This window comes from Ovis aries, chromosome 6 (assembly GCF_016772045.2).
Source record: "Ovis aries strain OAR_USU_Benz2616 breed Rambouillet chromosome 6, ARS-UI_Ramb_v3.0, whole genome shotgun sequence".
Taxonomy (NCBI): Eukaryota; Metazoa; Chordata; class Mammalia; order Artiodactyla; family Bovidae; genus Ovis; species Ovis aries.
Genome location: NC_056059.1, coordinates 100,140,367 through 100,157,944, shown reverse-complemented (window position 1 = coordinate 100,157,944; position 17,578 = coordinate 100,140,367). Strand labels below are relative to the sequence as shown.

The 17,578-nt window shown below is 38.4% G+C and overlaps 1 protein-coding gene across 1 annotated transcript in view; it reads right to left on the bottom strand.

Moving 5' to 3' along the window:
- CDS1 (CDP-diacylglycerol synthase 1) overlaps positions 1 to 17,578 on the bottom strand; it is a 77,031-nt gene that overhangs the window by 17,231 nt on the left and 42,222 nt on the right. The window contains exons 5-8 of the mRNA XM_027971151.3: positions 17,417 to 17,556; positions 5,370 to 5,428; positions 3,467 to 3,549; positions 1,471 to 1,558 (exon numbers count right to left, since the gene is read on the bottom strand). Coding sequence (XP_027826952.1) covers positions 1,471 to 1,558; positions 3,467 to 3,549; positions 5,370 to 5,428; positions 17,417 to 17,556 — 370 coding nt within the window. The remainder of the gene's footprint in view (positions 1 to 1,470; positions 1,559 to 3,466; positions 3,550 to 5,369; positions 5,429 to 17,416; positions 17,557 to 17,578) is intronic.

The following is a 17,578-nucleotide window of genomic DNA, read 5'->3' as shown; positions in this document are numbered from 1 at the left end:
CCTATCATATTGATTTCAGGGTTAACTTGCTTAATTACACCTGGCTGCATTATACAACTAATTCAGCCTGGTAATTCACTAAAAATTGATGCTTAAAATCAGACAGTAAGTCTTCTACAGCCTCTGAGAGCTCTTGAGTCAACAAGCTCTTAGTTGGTATAGAAGGCTTGACTACTTCACCACTCACTCTTGTGCTGGAGCAACTTTAGAAACTTTAAGAATATGTACTTTGCCGGCCAGTGTCCCTACAGCTCAGCTTGATGCTATGTACCAGACTCCTATGTGGGGAAGAATTTAAAGAAGGTGTTTTTGAAGGACAAGCAGTCCATACACTATTCTGGGAATGATAAACTATCCTCACATCACTCTGAACAAACAAGTTTTCTATCCGAATAATTGTCTCAGTTCCTCCAAAAATGCCTTCATGTCATAACATCAAAATAGCCACTTAATGCATTTGTGGGAATGTCATAAAAGACCTGGCCCAATATATAAACCAAGTAATTCCTTTATAAGGCCCCAACATGAAAAGTTTTTATTTTTTGAAGCAACCAGTTCTATAAAATGGTCTGTCTTTATATGAGAAATTGATTTCTTTTTTTTTTTTTAACCCCAGATGGGAACTTAAAAATTACTTCACTTCCTTCTTTGCCTCCATTGACTATTGTACTGTGCTAAGTCACTTCAGTCATGTCCAACTCTTTGTGACCCCACAAACTGTAGGCTGCCAAGCTCCTCTGTCCATTGGATTCTCCAGGCAAGAATGCTGGAGCGGGTTGCCGAGCCCTCCTCCAGGGGATCTTCCCAACCCAGGGATCAAACCCTCGTCTCTCAAGTCTCCTGCATTGGCTGGTGGGTTCTTTACCACTGGTGCCACCTGGGAAGCCAAACAGAACCAAATCTAACACAAAACAACATGGTCTCCTCACGCGTATTTTCTGGACTCTGAGCTTCACTTTTCCTTATCACTTGCATTATTCATCGATGTTTTTTATTGTAGAACCTCAATTTTTTTTTAATGAATTTGAGTATAAAAGTCTTGCAAACGGACATGAGTATGTGATGCTGGTACATTATACACCTTTAACCAACTCAGTAAAGGAGGAGACAAATGAGATGGCTTGAGAGGAAAGCAGAGTCAAGGACAGGCCTGTTTAGAGGGACATTGGGGAGCAGAATAAAACAACACGTGACAGCCAAGGGAAAGAAGCCAGAGGAAAATGACAGGAGCCTTCACGGAAGAGAATCAATGACAGAGGAGTCAAGAGAGCAGCTTACGAAAAGCCCAGGTGGAATCATCGGGAAATACAGACTTCTGCCCTCAACACTGTGGCTGCTGAGGGTAGCCAAGGAAAGTCAAAGCGCCTGAGAAATCAGCAACATGTAACAGCACCTAACTGTTGGGAATTTTTTCCAGTAGCTAATCATCTAGGTTATGGTAAGGGCTTGCTTGTGGTGTTTTTCCATTACCTTAATTAAAGGAGTTCTTCCAAAAAAAAACCCAAAAATGTAAGCAGCTATGTCATTGCAAATAACACTTGAAATTGGAACAAGGAACCTTAAAAAAAAAAAAAAAAAGTCAGCAGAAAGAAGTCTGTAAGATTAAATGGCAAATATTTACACAGGTTTTGACTCAATGAACCAATGCAATAACCCTTTGGATGACACTGCAGCCTAGTCCAGAACATAACACATGCTGAAAGATGAATAGACACAATAAATATCAACCAAATCTGCCCATTTAGCAGTTAGGCAGAGCAAAATCTATAAACAAACTAGAAGAATATTGCTAGGGAAAATATTAAATAATCAATTTGACAGTTAACAATCAATTTCTATAGCTATGGACTTTCAAATTTCCATTTTATGAGGAATGCCAACTAGAAACTGTCACTCGCCACCTGGCTCTCCAAGGATTAGGTCACTAGTCACTGCCATTGCTGACCTCTGCTGACCTTTAACACATCCTGAAAGGAGGTCAGGGCAAAGGTCAGGAATGAGGCACTCTGTGCTCCAGGTAAAACTGGCAGAACAGGCCCTCAGAGAGTTAGACATTTTTTTAGGAGATTTTATGAGGCCAATTGCTTATGTCAGACTCACCCTCGTATCTAGAAAAGCACTAAAATCACTAGCAGAGACAGCTGCTCCTCGTGACTAGCAGCAACCTTCCGCCAAAACGCGTGCCTGATGGCGTGCGTCCCCTTCACTAAACTCTTGTGTATACTGACCTCCCCTCTGACCTCCTTAGAGCAGTTCCTCGCAGCTAGCTATCTGCAAAACCTTCTCAGAGTTTTCTGAGAAACTGTCTCTGGGCTATATAGTCCTCATTTGGCTCCAAATAAAACTTAACTCACAATTCTCACATCATGCATCTTTTTTTTTTTTTCAGTCAATAAAAAACAAGTTACAGAAGTATAATGAATTTTTTAAAAGCAGCCTTTCAAAATAGAAATGAGTCAGTCAAAGTATCATCTGATAAACTTACACCAAGCTCTTGTCCAATTATCAGTTTTAATTCTGTCCTAGCCTACAGGGGCATTAAACCCTACTAACTGTACAGAACCTACTAATTTCAGTGATTGCCTCCCATCAATGAAAAGTTTGTATATGGAAGGCAGTCTTAAAATGATTCCAATTTTTCACACACACATACATTAAAAAACACCAACCTGCCAAGGGAACAAATTTATCTTGACTAAACTTACCAATTATAAAAGTTTTTAGTTACTGTGTTTTAAAAGAATGTGGAAAAAATATGGTCAGATTTCTTAAAATCTTTTCTCCACTCTTATTTTTAATTAATAATAATTGTTTTAACTTAAGCTACTTTTTAACTAATAAAAATGCCTTCTCAATCTGCAACCCACTCCAAGTAGGTTACTAGCAACTAATTCCACATACTTGAAACCTGGACACTCTACACCTATACAAAGGCAGAGGAGAACTAACCCACCTTTCATCCAAAGAAAATGCACTGCCATCTCACTGTCTGCTTAAAAGCAAACTTTCCCCTTCTTTCTACATTCCACATAAACAGTACACTCTTTAAACTCGACTCTGTTTTTAGAGAAGAGTCATGTTAAAGTGTAGTAACACCTGAAAATGTATTTAATTATTTGGAGCTTTTATGAGGGTTTTCTGCATTTTACTGGAAACCTGAAAAAAGAAGTTTTCCAGTTGATAACAAAGCATTTGTCTTCAGTTGTCAAATAGTTAGAAGTGAAGTCACTCAGTCATGTCCCTCAGGGATCGAACCCGGGTCTCCTGCATTGCAGGCAGACTCTTTACGGCCTGAGCCACCAGGGAATCCAGTCAAACAGTTAAGGGGAACTTACTTTAATGGAATAGAGTGACAATAAATAGGACATTTTAGTAGAAATCCCCATAAGACACTGTCCAGGGTAAGAGAGCTTTAAAAGTGCTATAAATATATATAAATATAAAGCAGCATATACTGTCCCCTTACCATATCATGCCTTCAAACAGATTTTGGATGACAAGATGTGACTGAGTAACTGTTATCAGTAAGGTGACATGAGTCCATGCGAACTGTTAATAGCCCAACAACACAACAATAATGAGCACAAGAGATCAGGGCAGGCCACGAAGCAACAGCAATTCTGAAATGCAAATTTCTAGCACAACTACTGGTCAAATTTCATAAGATAAGGTCATACAAAATAAATGCCATTAGTAAATTACCTTCATTTTGGTGCCTCCTGAAACCTGAGAACCATGAAAAATATTCAACAAAGTAACCTTAATTTATACAAAAATAGAATGTTGGTAACAATGAGCTACACATCTGTTAAAAAATAAACCATCACCTTGAATCATGAGATTAAAGTGGTCATAACAAGTGTGCAGTATTGCTATGGATTTAGATGAGAACTAAAATCTTACTCTGAATGCATTCTCTAGTTACTAGAAATGCTGAAAGCGATTTTTCCCTGAGTTCACTATGGTTTTTTCCCATCAAGAGTTGTCTATAGCTTCAAATGATTCAATCCAGCAGGGATCAATTGCCCTTAAATCCAATCTTTTCATACTTGAAAGCTGAGCTCTGTTCAATGACAGTACTCCATTTTAAATTGTCCAAAGGCCTCTGTTTCATCAATTCCATCTATCCTGAGAGACAGCCACTTTAGCTACTTTTAGCATCATTAATATGAGTAGAATGTGAAGAAAAAGGGCTAATATTTCTATGTATTAGCCTCATAATTTTTTTTCTTTTTTCTTTTTTTGCTGCACACCATGCAGGATCTTAGTTCCCCAACCAAGGATCAAACCTGCAACCCCTGCATTGGCATTGTGAAGGCTTAGCCACTGGGCCACCAGGGAGGTCTCTCATAACTTTCACTCAAAGTTATAAAAGGACTTTTCAGAATTCTTAGGATTTTGTATTCATAATAAACCTATCTTTCATTTCAGCAAACTGTGTATTATGTTGGTTGTTATCTTTTGTTTTCATCTGCTTAAGTGACCCAATTCTGTCTCAGTTGCTTCAATATGCATAAATGATTTTTCCCAATAGGTACCCTTTATATTTTCATAGCAGATTCTATTATTTCTAATTTGTCATGATGGTTTCTAAATTTTCACTGAGAACTTTACTGTTTCTTTTTTTCTCAAGATACCCAGAAATTAGAAATGTAAGAAATACTATAATTTTCCAGCAATGGTGCTCAGCAAGATGTCTTAATGGGGAAAAGCAAGGCATGAAGAATAGGAATTATACCCCAAATTCACAACAAACCTAGCAAATACGTGAATTTATAGATACTACATTTGTCATTTTACACTCTCATCATTAGCTACCTTTTAAGAAAATAAGAGGTCATCATATACAGTGATTCATTTCATAAGACACTGAACACTGTTCAAGAATACACTGAAGGAAATACTTCTGGCCAAAACAAATCATGCAACTGTATAACTAACCATAGCTATCCAGAAAATGTAAGCTCTGTTCCCCTTATGCCTAGACTAAGCACAAGTAAACATAGGTCCTTTCCATACAAATATATGATAGATGTTTCTGGGACTTATTAACTGTTCAGGAGACTATCAAACACCTCAAATTTCTGCATATTTAGGGAATCCAGATACTTGACTTTAATTTTACAGCCTTTGAAAATACTCAAAGGAAAAATTTTTAGGAAACTTTGGAAACAGTTAAAAATTTTGAGTCCTCGAAAAAATTTTCAACTTCAAACATTTATAAATATTAGTCATCCAAAATTCAAATACCCCTGACATTTAGGCAATTGGCAGATTAGATCCTATTTTCTCACTACAGAAAAAATAATAATAATAAAGGTGAAGGTTTTATTACATATAGTAACTACAAAATAATGGTTAATACACACCATATAAAACTGCAGACGGTAATGTTTCTTCACCAAGCTCAGCACAAACATGCAGAAACCTGTTCAAGAACAAAAACACGTGCTTGTTGTGTAATCTGTTACAAATTTTAAGATTCGATGAGTTCACATAAGCCAAATTTCTATACCACATCTAGCTATACACTAGCTACTCACTCATACACCATCCCTCCTACTCTTACATTATTGTTGAGTCACTAAATCTTGTCCAACTCTTTGCAACCCCATGGACTGTAGCCGGGATTTCCCAGGCAAGAATACTCTGTCCATGGGATTTCCCAGGCAAGAATACTGTCATAGGTTACCACTTCCTTCTCCAGGGGATCTTTCTGGCCCAAGGATCAAACCCTGGTCTCCTGGACAGGACTCTTACATCAAGCATTTTAAATAGAAGTTTCTTGAGGGAAATGATCCTGTATTCTCCAAAATGCCTGATATAGTCCATGCCATAAATTCAATAAACATCTCCTACATTAATTGAGTCAGTCCCTTGCTAATGTGCAGACACAGAAAATTGGACCCTGAATTTCAGTTCACTAAAATGTATTCACTGTATCATTCTGTCAAGTATACATATGTAGAATGTTTAAATCTCTACATAAAAATTAATTATAATTATAGCAGCTAACATCTTTGAACACTTATGATGTTCCATGTACTTGTCTAAGCCTTTTATAAGTATTAACTCATTTAATCCTTCCAACATTCCTATGATGCAGTTACCTATTATTATCTCCACTTTACAGATGAAGAAAAATACACAAAGGACTTTATTAATTTACTGTGGATCATGGAGCTAAGAAGGAGTTAAACCCTTAGATTCTATTGACCCTTAAGAGTCATGTGGTTCCATAAACCATTATCCTCAAGATTCAGGTTAAGAATGATTCAAAAATTCTCAGAAGCATATTATAATGATTACAGTAAAACAAAATACTCTTAACAATTTCAAGATGCACAAACAGCATGTGTGTTTTTGTCTATAAATTAATTACAGTAAAATTTTACTAAATAAAAATTCTACCTAATGAACTTTTGTTGTTGTTTAGTTGCTAAACTGTATCTGACTCTTTCACGATCCCATCAACTGTAGCCCACCAGGCGCCTCTGTCCATGGTATTCTCCAGGCAAGAATACTGGAGTGGGTTGCCATTTCCTTCTCCAGGGGATCTTCCAGACCCAGGGATCGAGCCTGCGTCACTGGCATTGGCAGGCAGATTCTTTACCACTGAGCCACCTGGGAAGCCCACTAATGAAGCAGAAATCTAATAATTCTATGTTAAATACTGAGGAGGCACTATGATATACTTTTTTGCCCACTACATCAGTAAAGTTCTGAAGATAATTTTTTTTTTACAAAAGTAGATGTTAGAAATGCATGAACCAAGTTTAATTTCAACTAAATAGCCATGCATGCATTCTATTTGGCAATATCTTTAGAAAATGAGTTCTGTGAGAGAAAACAACTGGTCAACTAATCTATCCCATGTGAAATAAACACTATACTTTGCATACCTAAGATGTACTTACCAAGGGAGCTCTACCCACTAGAGTAAGCAAGGTTGATGCTGCTCTGACCAGCGCACGGAATCAAACAGCAGCTGCCTGCACCTATTTTTTGATGACCGATTTGAAATGTCAGTGTAAAGGGTGATACTAAGGGAAGAGAATGCATACTGGCTCCCAGATCCTATCTCACTTCCTATTTGCCACCTGTAGAATCTGACTGGTTCAACTGCAAAAGAAATATGGAAACATTTCTGAGCAGCGGCAAACTGAGACACATGTCTCTTTCTTGAGAGAAAGAACGGAAGCGGGGGAGGGGGAGGCACTAAACACGGAATTCATGGCATTAAAACCAACGGAAGCAAAAGACTTTCTTTTAAAATCACTGCTTTTAAATTTTTCTTCAACAGCAGGGAGATTTCTTTTGTGGCTTAAGAAATAATGAAATTTCTATGCTGCTTTATGCCTTTGGTCCATGGTTACAGGCAAACGTAGATTGGACTTGGTTCAGAGGCTAATGGGGGCTTTCCCTTGTGGCTCAGCTGGTAAAGAATCCGCCAGCAATGTGTGAGACCTGGTTCAATCCCTAGGTTGGGAAGATCCCCTGGAGAAGGGAAAGGCTACCCACTCCAGTATTCTGGCCTAGAGAATTCCATGGACTGTATAGTCCATGGGGTTGCAAAGAGTCAGACATGACTGAGCGACTTTCACTTTCAGAGCTAATGAGGTAAAGGCAACTGAGAAGCAAGGCTGAGCTGAAAGTCTCCAGAACCTCCCCTTCTGGCAAATAAGACCTTTCTGGCTCTCCCAGCTCAGCCTTGGGAAATTCTCAACATCATTAATTATGAATTATCTCCTCACAAATACTACTCCAGCATGTATGGTTTTCTTGTTCTTGAAATTATATTCACCCTTAAGCATTTCCTCAAACAAAATCACCAGCAGATTCCTTCAATACTTTCCTGATGATCATTTTATCCAGGATAGTCTTGGCAACTCAGTTTTACCTGATTCAATTTTACGGTTAAATGCACCAGTAACACACAGAATTTTAGGGTGCTCTAATAAAGGATATAACTATCTGACTCGTGGATATATTAAAATAATACCATTCTTGGAATCTGGGGGAGGAGGATGTAAGCTGTTTTCCTAGCATATCTAAGGTTAACTATTATTGTCAAAGAAAAAGAATCCAAAAAAAAGACACATGCATTTACTTCTTCATTCACAGCCATTTTCTGTTTAAATGGAACACATACGTGCTATATTTTAACAAATCTTTGGAAAGGATAACTTTGCATATTTGGATCCATAGTTTTACTTTTTCCCCAATTAACAAAGAAGATTTTTACAGTTATATTTCCAATTAAAATCACAGGATCTGTTAAAGTAAAATGTTCACTGAAAAAGTTTCCTAAACATACAGTCTTGATATGTAACTATTTTCAGTTACACTTATTGATTACCAGTTATATACACAGCACTGGGCCTGGTGGTGTCAGTGCAAAGATGGACATATCTTGTGGCCCAGTATCAAGGAGTTGCCAGGAGGTTAGGGAGACACCAAGTTCCCCAACAGACTTAAGAGAGGTATATTCAGAAAGCATAAAAAAGAATGAGATGTCTAAGGAGTCAAGTGAATTGAAGAAGAAAAAAGACACTGAAAAGTCCAAAAGATGTGATAGAAGGAATTTCAGAAAAAGTAGACAATTGAAAAATATTTATTGAGCACTTAAGATGCAGACACAAAATACAAAACATGGATAAGATAGTCATTCCACTCAAGGAGCTCATACTTTAATTGCAGAGACAGAAAATAGAAAGAAATAATAAAGTTTTTAAATTTCTTATTGTTGGTTAACTGATTCAGTAAACACATGTAGTCCTTAACTCAAAAAACACAGACAGACCCAGGATTATACACTGGAGGTTACCGACTCATCAATTACTTTTGTACATGGCTGTATTTTTCATTACACTTCGCTAACTAACCAAAACTTTGAAACGTTCCAAACATCGTATTCAACAATTCAGAAGCACACTGCTTTATGTATATGTTGCCATATTCAGACACTAGAATACAACTGAGGCGTTTCAGAGAATTTTAAATAAGTAGTGTAGAAATTCATACAAATCAACCATTACATTGGCAATATACGGAAAAAGTTTTCCTTTAATCTGCATAGTGAGTTTAAGGTATAAAACAAGACTGATACGTAAATAGTTTTATAATCATGTTTAATTAAAAAACTGTTACGTGGGAAGGCTTCCCTGGTAACTCGTGGTAAAGAATCCACCTGCCAATGCAGAAGACACAGGTTTGATCCCTGGTCCAGGGAGATCTCACCGCCATCACGGAGCAACTGAGGCCATGAGACACAGCTTCTGAGCCTGTGCCCTAGAGCCAATACTATGCAACAAGAGAAGCCACCACAATGAGACGCCCACGCGCCACAACTGGAGAGTGGCCCCTGCTCATGGAAATTAGAGACAGCCCACGCAGCACTGAAGATCCAGCACAGCCAAAAATAAACAAGCTATGGCTTCCCTCATAGCTCAGTTGGTAAAGAATCTGCCTGCAATGCTGGAGACCTGGGTTCGACTCCTGGCTTGGGAAGATTCCCTGGAGAAGGAAATGGCAGGAGCCAGGCAGGCTACAACCCATAGGGTCGCAAGAGTCAGACACGACTTAGCTCTAGCTTTCTTTTCTTTTCTATACACACACACACACAAATATAAACTAGACGTGGTTCTGGAGATACAATCCTTTATGAACAGTGATTTGTGACATCTTTCAAAGATTTCATCTACATCTTCTGAGATGAAAGATATACAGGATGTTTGAAAACAATTCTTAATCATGTATTAATTTTAGCCATAATTTAATCTTATACTGTTCTTATAGCTTCCCTGGTGGCTCAGACGGTAAAGCGTCTGCCTGCAGTGCAGGAGAGCCCGGTTCGATTCCTGGGTCGGGAAGATCCCCTGGAGAAGGAAATGGCAATCCACTCCAGCACTCTTGCCTGGAAAATCCCATGGATGGAGGAGGAGCCTGATAGGCTACAGTCCATGGGGTCGCAAAGAGTCGGACAGGACTGAGCGACTTCACTTTCACTTTGATTTTCAATATTATACTGTCCAGTGATTTTTCCTGAATTCAAAGTATTATATTCAACTCATAACCTCTCCTTAAGGGTTTTAAAAAAGAAGTCAAAATAGTTAGCCATGCACAAATACAAGGGAAAAAACCTGACTAAACATAATATGCCTTTAATATGCTTCTCACTAGTTGGCTAAAGAGATCTTAAGGTGATATTATGGGTCCAACATCTTAAGCTTATTCACCTGTCATTACCAGACATGTAATCACATGGTTGCTCTTGTTTCTAAAGAGCCTCAAATCCAAATCACCGAGATCTTTTAAAAATATATCCAGACTCTAGAGAAAATGTTGTCACTGATACTCGTTTTACTATGAGACAAATTCATTTTACAACAAAACTATCTAAAGTGTCGGAATGGCTTCTGGGTCCTAGTCAGTGAGTCATCTGGGATGATGTTAAATGAGTCATTTAACCTGCTCGGCCTTGGTGAGTAGGTCAGACCTGGATGTAGGTACTTTTTATTTTAATAAAATTCAACATCAATGAAAAAGCTTGTTTTGTCTCTGCTTTTTATATCCGTTAAGACCTATAAAACTCATCTGACCACTGCAGAACTAAAATTTGGACAGGCCTCTTGGAATGTTGTCTAACTAGAAGAATTCCAGACATTTTTCACAGCATAATTTGAAAGAAAGGCGCAACTATCTCAACAGAACATACTTTCTATTTCCTCACTCCTGTTTTAAAGTCTAACTTTATTTGCTGGACTAAGCTCATAAATGTTGCTAATCACTTCAAGAATCAACCAATGAGGCCTCAAGACCCAGCCACCAAAATCCAGACGCTAAAAAAAAAAAAAATTATCTCTAAAAAGCACTATGTCTAGATGTGCATGTTTCTCAGCCTCTCGATCCCTCATCCAGGAAATGTGTGTGTTAGGAACCTAAATCCCAGACCCTGCATTAGGCACCAGGAATTTAAAAAACGAGAGAAACACAAAGTGGGTGCTTATGATCCTTTAATAGGACCATATTTAAGATACATGTGAAGTGATAACAGATATACTGGGATAGAATACCATGCATAATTTATATCAGAAGTTTCATCACTTAACCCAGCAGCTCTTAGCTTACTACAAAGTTGCATTTTATAGAAACACAGAGACTGGAAAAGTCAGTTTTTATTCCAATCCCAAAGAAAGGGAATGCCAAAGAACGTTCAAACTACTGCACAATTGCACTCATCTCACACACTAGCAAAGTAATGCTCTAAATTCTCCAAGCCAGGCTTCAACAGTACATGAACCAAGAACTTTCAGATGTTCAAGCTGGATTTAGAAAAGGTAGAGGAACCAGAGATCAAATTGCCAACATCCTCTGGATCATCGAAAAAGCAAGAGAATTCCAGAAAAACATCTACTTCTACTTCATAGACTACTCTAAAGCTTTTGACTGTGTGGATCACAATAAACTGTGGAAAATTCTTAAAGAGATGGGAATATCAGACCACCAGACCTGCCTCCTGAGAAATGTGTATGCAGGTCAAGAAGCAACAGTTAGAACTGGACATGGAAAAACAGACTGGTTCCAAATTGGGAAAGGAATCTGTCAAGGCTATATACTGTCACTTTGCTTATTTAACTTATATGCAGAGTACATTATGAGAAACGCTAGGCTGGATGAAGCACAAGCTGGAATCAAGATTGCTGGCAGAAATATCAATAACCTCAGATATGCAGATAACACCACCCTTACGTCAGAAAGTGAAGAGAAACTGAAGAGCTTCTTGACGAAAGTGAAAGAGGAGAGGGAAAAAGTTGGCTTAAAACTGAACATTCAGAAAATTAAGATCATGGCATCCAGTCCCATTACTTCATGGCAAATAGATGGGGAAACAATGGAAACAGTGACAGATTTTATTTTCCTGGGCTCCAAAATCACTGCAGATGGTGACTGCAGCCGTGAAACGAAAAGATGCTTGCTCCTTGGAAGAAAAGCAATGACAAACCTAGACAGCATAACAAAAAGCAGACATTACTTTGCCAACAAAAGTCCATATAGTCAAAGCTATGGTTTTTCCAGTGGTCACGTACAGATGTGAAAGTTGGACAGTAAAGAAGCTGAGCACTGAAGAATTGATGCTTTTGAACTGTGGTCCTGGAGCAGCCTCGTGAGAGTCCCCTGGACTGCAAGGAGATCCAACCAGTCAATCCTAAAGGAAATCAGTGCTGAATATTCATTGGAGGGACTGATGCTGAAGCTGAAGCTCCAACTTTAGCCACCTGGTGTGAAGAACTGACTCACTGGAAAAGACCCTGATGTTGGCAAAGACTGAAGGCAGGAAGAGAAGGGGATGACCGAGGATGAGACGGTTGGATGGCATCACTGACTCGATGGACATAAATTTGAGTAAGCTCCGGGAGTTAGTGGTGGACAGGGAGGCCTGGCGTGCTGCAGTCCATAGGGTCGCAAAGAGTCAGACACGACTGAGCGACTTAACTGACACTCAGAAGCATAGAAAACAAATTTACAATTACCAAAAGGGAAAACGGGTGGGGAAAGGATAAATTAGGATTTGGGGATTAGCAGATATAGTTTACTATATGTAAAACAGATAAACAACAAGGGCCTACTCTATAGCACAAGGAACTCTAATATCCTGTAAGAAACCAAACTGGGAAAGCACATGAAAAAGTATATGTGAGTCACTTTACTGTACACTAGAAACTAACACAGCACTGCAAATCAACTATATTTCAATTAAAAAACTGTGTTTTAAAAGTACCTGAGTATAATGTCAATATCCCTGTGTGATCTTACACTGTAATTTTTAAAAATATTACCACCGGTGGAAACTAGGAAAAGGGCATAAGGCATCTTGTGTTATTTCTTACAACTGCATGAAAATGCATAATTATCTCAACAAAAAGTACATTTTAAGCTAATAATTTAGGATATAAAAGCAATTTTTCATAGACTGTCATAAACAGCAGTTGGTTCTAAAATTAGCACTTAGTATTAAAAAAAAAATTTTTTTTTGTTTTAAATTTTTTGGCCATACCACATAGCAGGTGGGATCCTAGTCCCTGACCAGGAATTGAACCTCCACTCCCTGCAGAGGAAGCACAGAGTCTTAACCACTGGACCACCAGCGAAGTCCCATAATTTTTTTTTTCACATCAGTTATAGTCCAGATTTTATTTTTTAAAAACACAATTTTTTAAAAAATTATGACCCTTAGTATTAAGTATAAACGTGAATGACTCAGGCATACATTATATTTAGTATAAATTAAAGCAACAATTTCCTGTCTTGTCACTCTATTAATGTCTCCCACTCACCATTCATTGAATTACAAACCTGGTTATATTATCTCTTAGCTTGAAATCCTCCAGTAGTTTCCTAGGAATAAAGCCCAAAGTCTTCCTATGATATACAAGGCTCCTCAAGATGGGGCTCCTGTCTACTTGTACAATGGGTCCCAAACATGCCGCTCTCATTCTCAAGATGGCACAGCTGGTTTCTCTACCTGGAATGCCCTTTCCCACCCTCCACCTGGCAAACACCTGCTTGTTCTTTGGTTTTCACCGATCATCTCTTCATACTGTTCATGGGGTTCTCAGAGCAAGAATACTGAGGTGGCTTGCCACTTCCCCCTCAAAGACTGAAGGCAAAAGGAGAAGGGGATGGCAGAGGATGAGATGGTTAGATAGCATCACCAACTCAACGGACATGAGTTTGAGCAAACTCTGGGAGACAGTGAAGGACAGGAGAGCCTGGAGCGCTGCAGTCCATGAGCTCACAAAGAGTCAGACATGATTTAGCGACTGAACAACAACAAGCATCTCTTCTCCAAGGCCTTCAATGGCCTTCCTGCCCCAGTAAAGCAAGGCCCTCCTTCCCTTTCTTCGTGGTCTTAGAGGTCCTTGTTCACATTCCAGCAATGAACAAGGGGAAACGTGTCTCAGCAGTTGCCAGACCCTGGTAGGCACGCTGACGGCCTGTTTCCCTTTGTATCCTCACCACCATGCACAGCACTGGCACTGGGAAAGCACTCGAGTGTTTGCTGAAAGAATGACAATGACGACTTTCAAGGAGCTTCTGTGATTCTACAGAAGAGCAATGGCAAGCTATGCCAATGATAGAAATCAGTTGGAAAAAGATGAACAAATACTGACTTGACAGTCAGAAATTTAAGGCAAGGAAGCAACAATGACTGTAAAGAATTAGTTGAGAGAGTATCATGTATACAATATTATAAAAAGAAACAAGTTGCACAGCAAAGGAAACAACAAACAAGATTAAAAGACAACCCTCAGAATGGGAAAAAAATAACTGCAAGGGAAACAATCTCCAAAACACACAAGCAACTGCAAGGGATTAATCTCCAAAATATACAAGCAGCTCATGCAGCTCAATACCAGAAAAACAAACAACCCAATCAAAAAATGGGTGGAAGAGCTACACAGACATTTCTCCAAAGAAGGCATATGGATGGTGCTGCTGCTGCTGCTGCTAAGTCGCTTCAGTCGTGTCCGACTCTGTGCGACCCCATAGATGGCAGCCCACCAGGCTCCCCCATCCCTGGGATTCTCCAGGCAAGAACACTGGAGTGGGTTGCCATTTCCTTCTCCAATGTGTGAAAGTGAAAAGTGAAAGTGAAGTCACTCAGTCATGTCCGACCCTCAGCGACCCCATGGACTGCAGCCTTCCAGGCTTCTCCATCCATGGGATTTTCCAGGCAAGAGTACTGGAGTGGGGTGCCATTGCCTTCTCCATACAGACGGTGAACAAACACATAAAAAGACGCTCAACATCATTCATTATTAGAGAAATGCAAATCGAAACTACAATGAGGTATCATCTCACACAGGTCAGAATGGCCATCATTAAAAAATATCTGCAAACAGTAAATGCAGGAGAGGATGTAGAAAAAAGGGAACCCTCTTTCATTGCTGGTAGGAATGTAAATGGATAGTCTTTATGGAGAACAATATGGAGATTCCTTAAAAAACTAGGAATAGAACTCCATATGACCCAACAATCTCACTACTGAGCACAAAAGCTGCGAAAACTATAATTGAAAGAGATGCATATACTCCAGTGTTCACTATAGCACTATTTACAATAGCTGGGACATTGAAGCAACCTAGATGTCCACCTACAGATGAATGGATACAGAAATTGTGTTACATATACACAGCTGAATATTACTCAGCTATAAAAAAGAATGTATTTTAATTATTGAATTAAAATGACATACTTTTAAAGGACTGGCTTTCCCACACACTCTGTATATTTTTTTGTTTAATGAGAAATGGAAAGGAGTCATCCATACTGTATTAAGTTTCCAAAATTGTACTCACTGCAGAAGAATTTATTTATGAGGAAACCCCTAAGAGCTAAAACAGTAACCATTAAGAGCTAAAGAGAAAACTCACAAATAAATTTCATTTCTGCCTTTAAAAGTGAAAAGAATGATAATATTCAATATTTAAATAGCACCAGGTACTGCTCTAAGTGCTTTGCAAAGAAACTAAGGCACAGGTTAGTTAATTACATTTCCCAAAGTTTATTCAGCATGTAAGCGGTGGAACCAGGATTCATACTGGAAATCTGACTTTTTACAAGTACCTATCTAGGGACTTCCCTGGTGGTCCAGCGGCTAAGATTCCGTGTTCCCAATGCAAAGGGCCCAGGTGCAATCTCTGGTTTGGGAACTAGATCTCACATGCTCCAACTAAGATCCAGTAAAGCCAAATAAAAATAATAGATAATTTTTACTGAAGTATGTATCTAAATCAATTTTTAAAGAAATTTCTTTTATAATTGGTCAACTTCAATGGAAAACAAATCTGGTTTGTTGATTTTTTTGACCATGCTGCATGGCTTTTGAGATCTTAGTTCCCTAACCAAGGATCAAACCTGGGCCCCCTGCAGTGGAAGCATGGAGCCTAACTACTGGACAGCCACAAATCTGTTAATTCTATTTTTTTTTTTAAGATAAAATATTTTAGTTTTTTATTTTTTAAAATTTTAAAATCTTTAATTCTTACATGCATTCCCAAACATGAACCCCCCTCCCACCTCCCTCCCCATAACATCTTCCTGGGTCATCCCCATGCACCTGCCCCAAGCATGCTGCATCCTGCGTCAGACATAGACTGGCGATTCAATTCACATGATAGTATACATGTTAGAATGTCATTCTCCCAAATCATCCCACCCTCTCCCTCTCCCTCTGAGTCCAAAAGTCCGTTATACACATCTGTGTCTCTTTCCCTGTCTTGCATACAGGGTCGTCATTGCCATCTTCCTAAATTCCATATATATGTGTTAGTATACTGTATTGGTGTTTTTCTTTCTGGCTTACTTCACTCTGTATAATCGGCTCCAGTTTCATCCATCTCATCAGAACTGATTCAAATGAATTCTTTTTAACGGCTGAGTAATACTCCATTGTGTATATGTACCACAGCTTTCTTATCCATTCATCTGCTAATGGACATCTAGGTTGTTTCCATGTCCTGGCTATTATAAACAGTGCTGCGATGAACATTGGGGTACATGTGTCTCTTTCAATTCTGGTTTCCTCGGTGTGTATGCCCAGAAGTGGGATTGCTGGGTCATAAGGTAGTTCTATTTGCAATTTTTTAAGGAATCTCCACACTGTTCTCCATAGTGGCTGTACTAGTTTGCATTCCCACCAACAGTGTAGGAGGGTTCCCTTTTCTCCACACCCTCGCCAGCATTTATTGCTTGCAGATTTTTGGATCGCAGCCATTCTGACTGGTGTGAAGTGGTACCTCATTGTGGTTTTGATTTGCATTTCTCTAATAATGAGTGATGTTGAGCATCTTTTCATGTGTTTGTTAGCCATCCGTATGTCTTCTTTGGAGAAAAATCTGTTAATTCTAATGTTATCCTAATCTGACTCTTAACCTAAAATCATAATAATGTGATAGCCTACTATAAACAAATATATATATATATATAAATAACTATATAATAAAAAAATGTCAGGAAAACTAAGTACCCTGATTAATTCTACATAAAACTATTTCCTAGGAACAAATAAAGCAATATATATGTGAAAGTTTCTTTGTAAATTATATCATTACTTGGTAAATAATCCATATGCTTCAAGTTCTTTTACTATAATTTACAAAGAAAATTTTCAAATATATAGTCAGACTACTAAGCAAGTACTTTTTTTCAGCCACCAAGTACTTTTTTTAACCACCATTAGGGAGAAATTGCAGTTTATTTCGACTGTGATGAAAGTAGTTTTATATATTAGACATTTAAAAAGAGAAAGTGGATTAAAATGTAACCAAAAAAGGATGTTACAATTTAACATAAAATAAGCATGTAACATATACTGGCTACAAATCAATACAGAGTCTTTTCCTTGACTTACCTGCCAGATACAAAGCAAATGATATAAATCTGTGGTAGCGAATGAGGAACTGAAGTTGCTCTTCTCTTTGAACAAATGTAGCAAAATAATCAGCTACAGTCTCTCCATAGAAAAAGTAGTTCACACACAACAGAAAGTACCTGTAACATTAAAACAATTAGC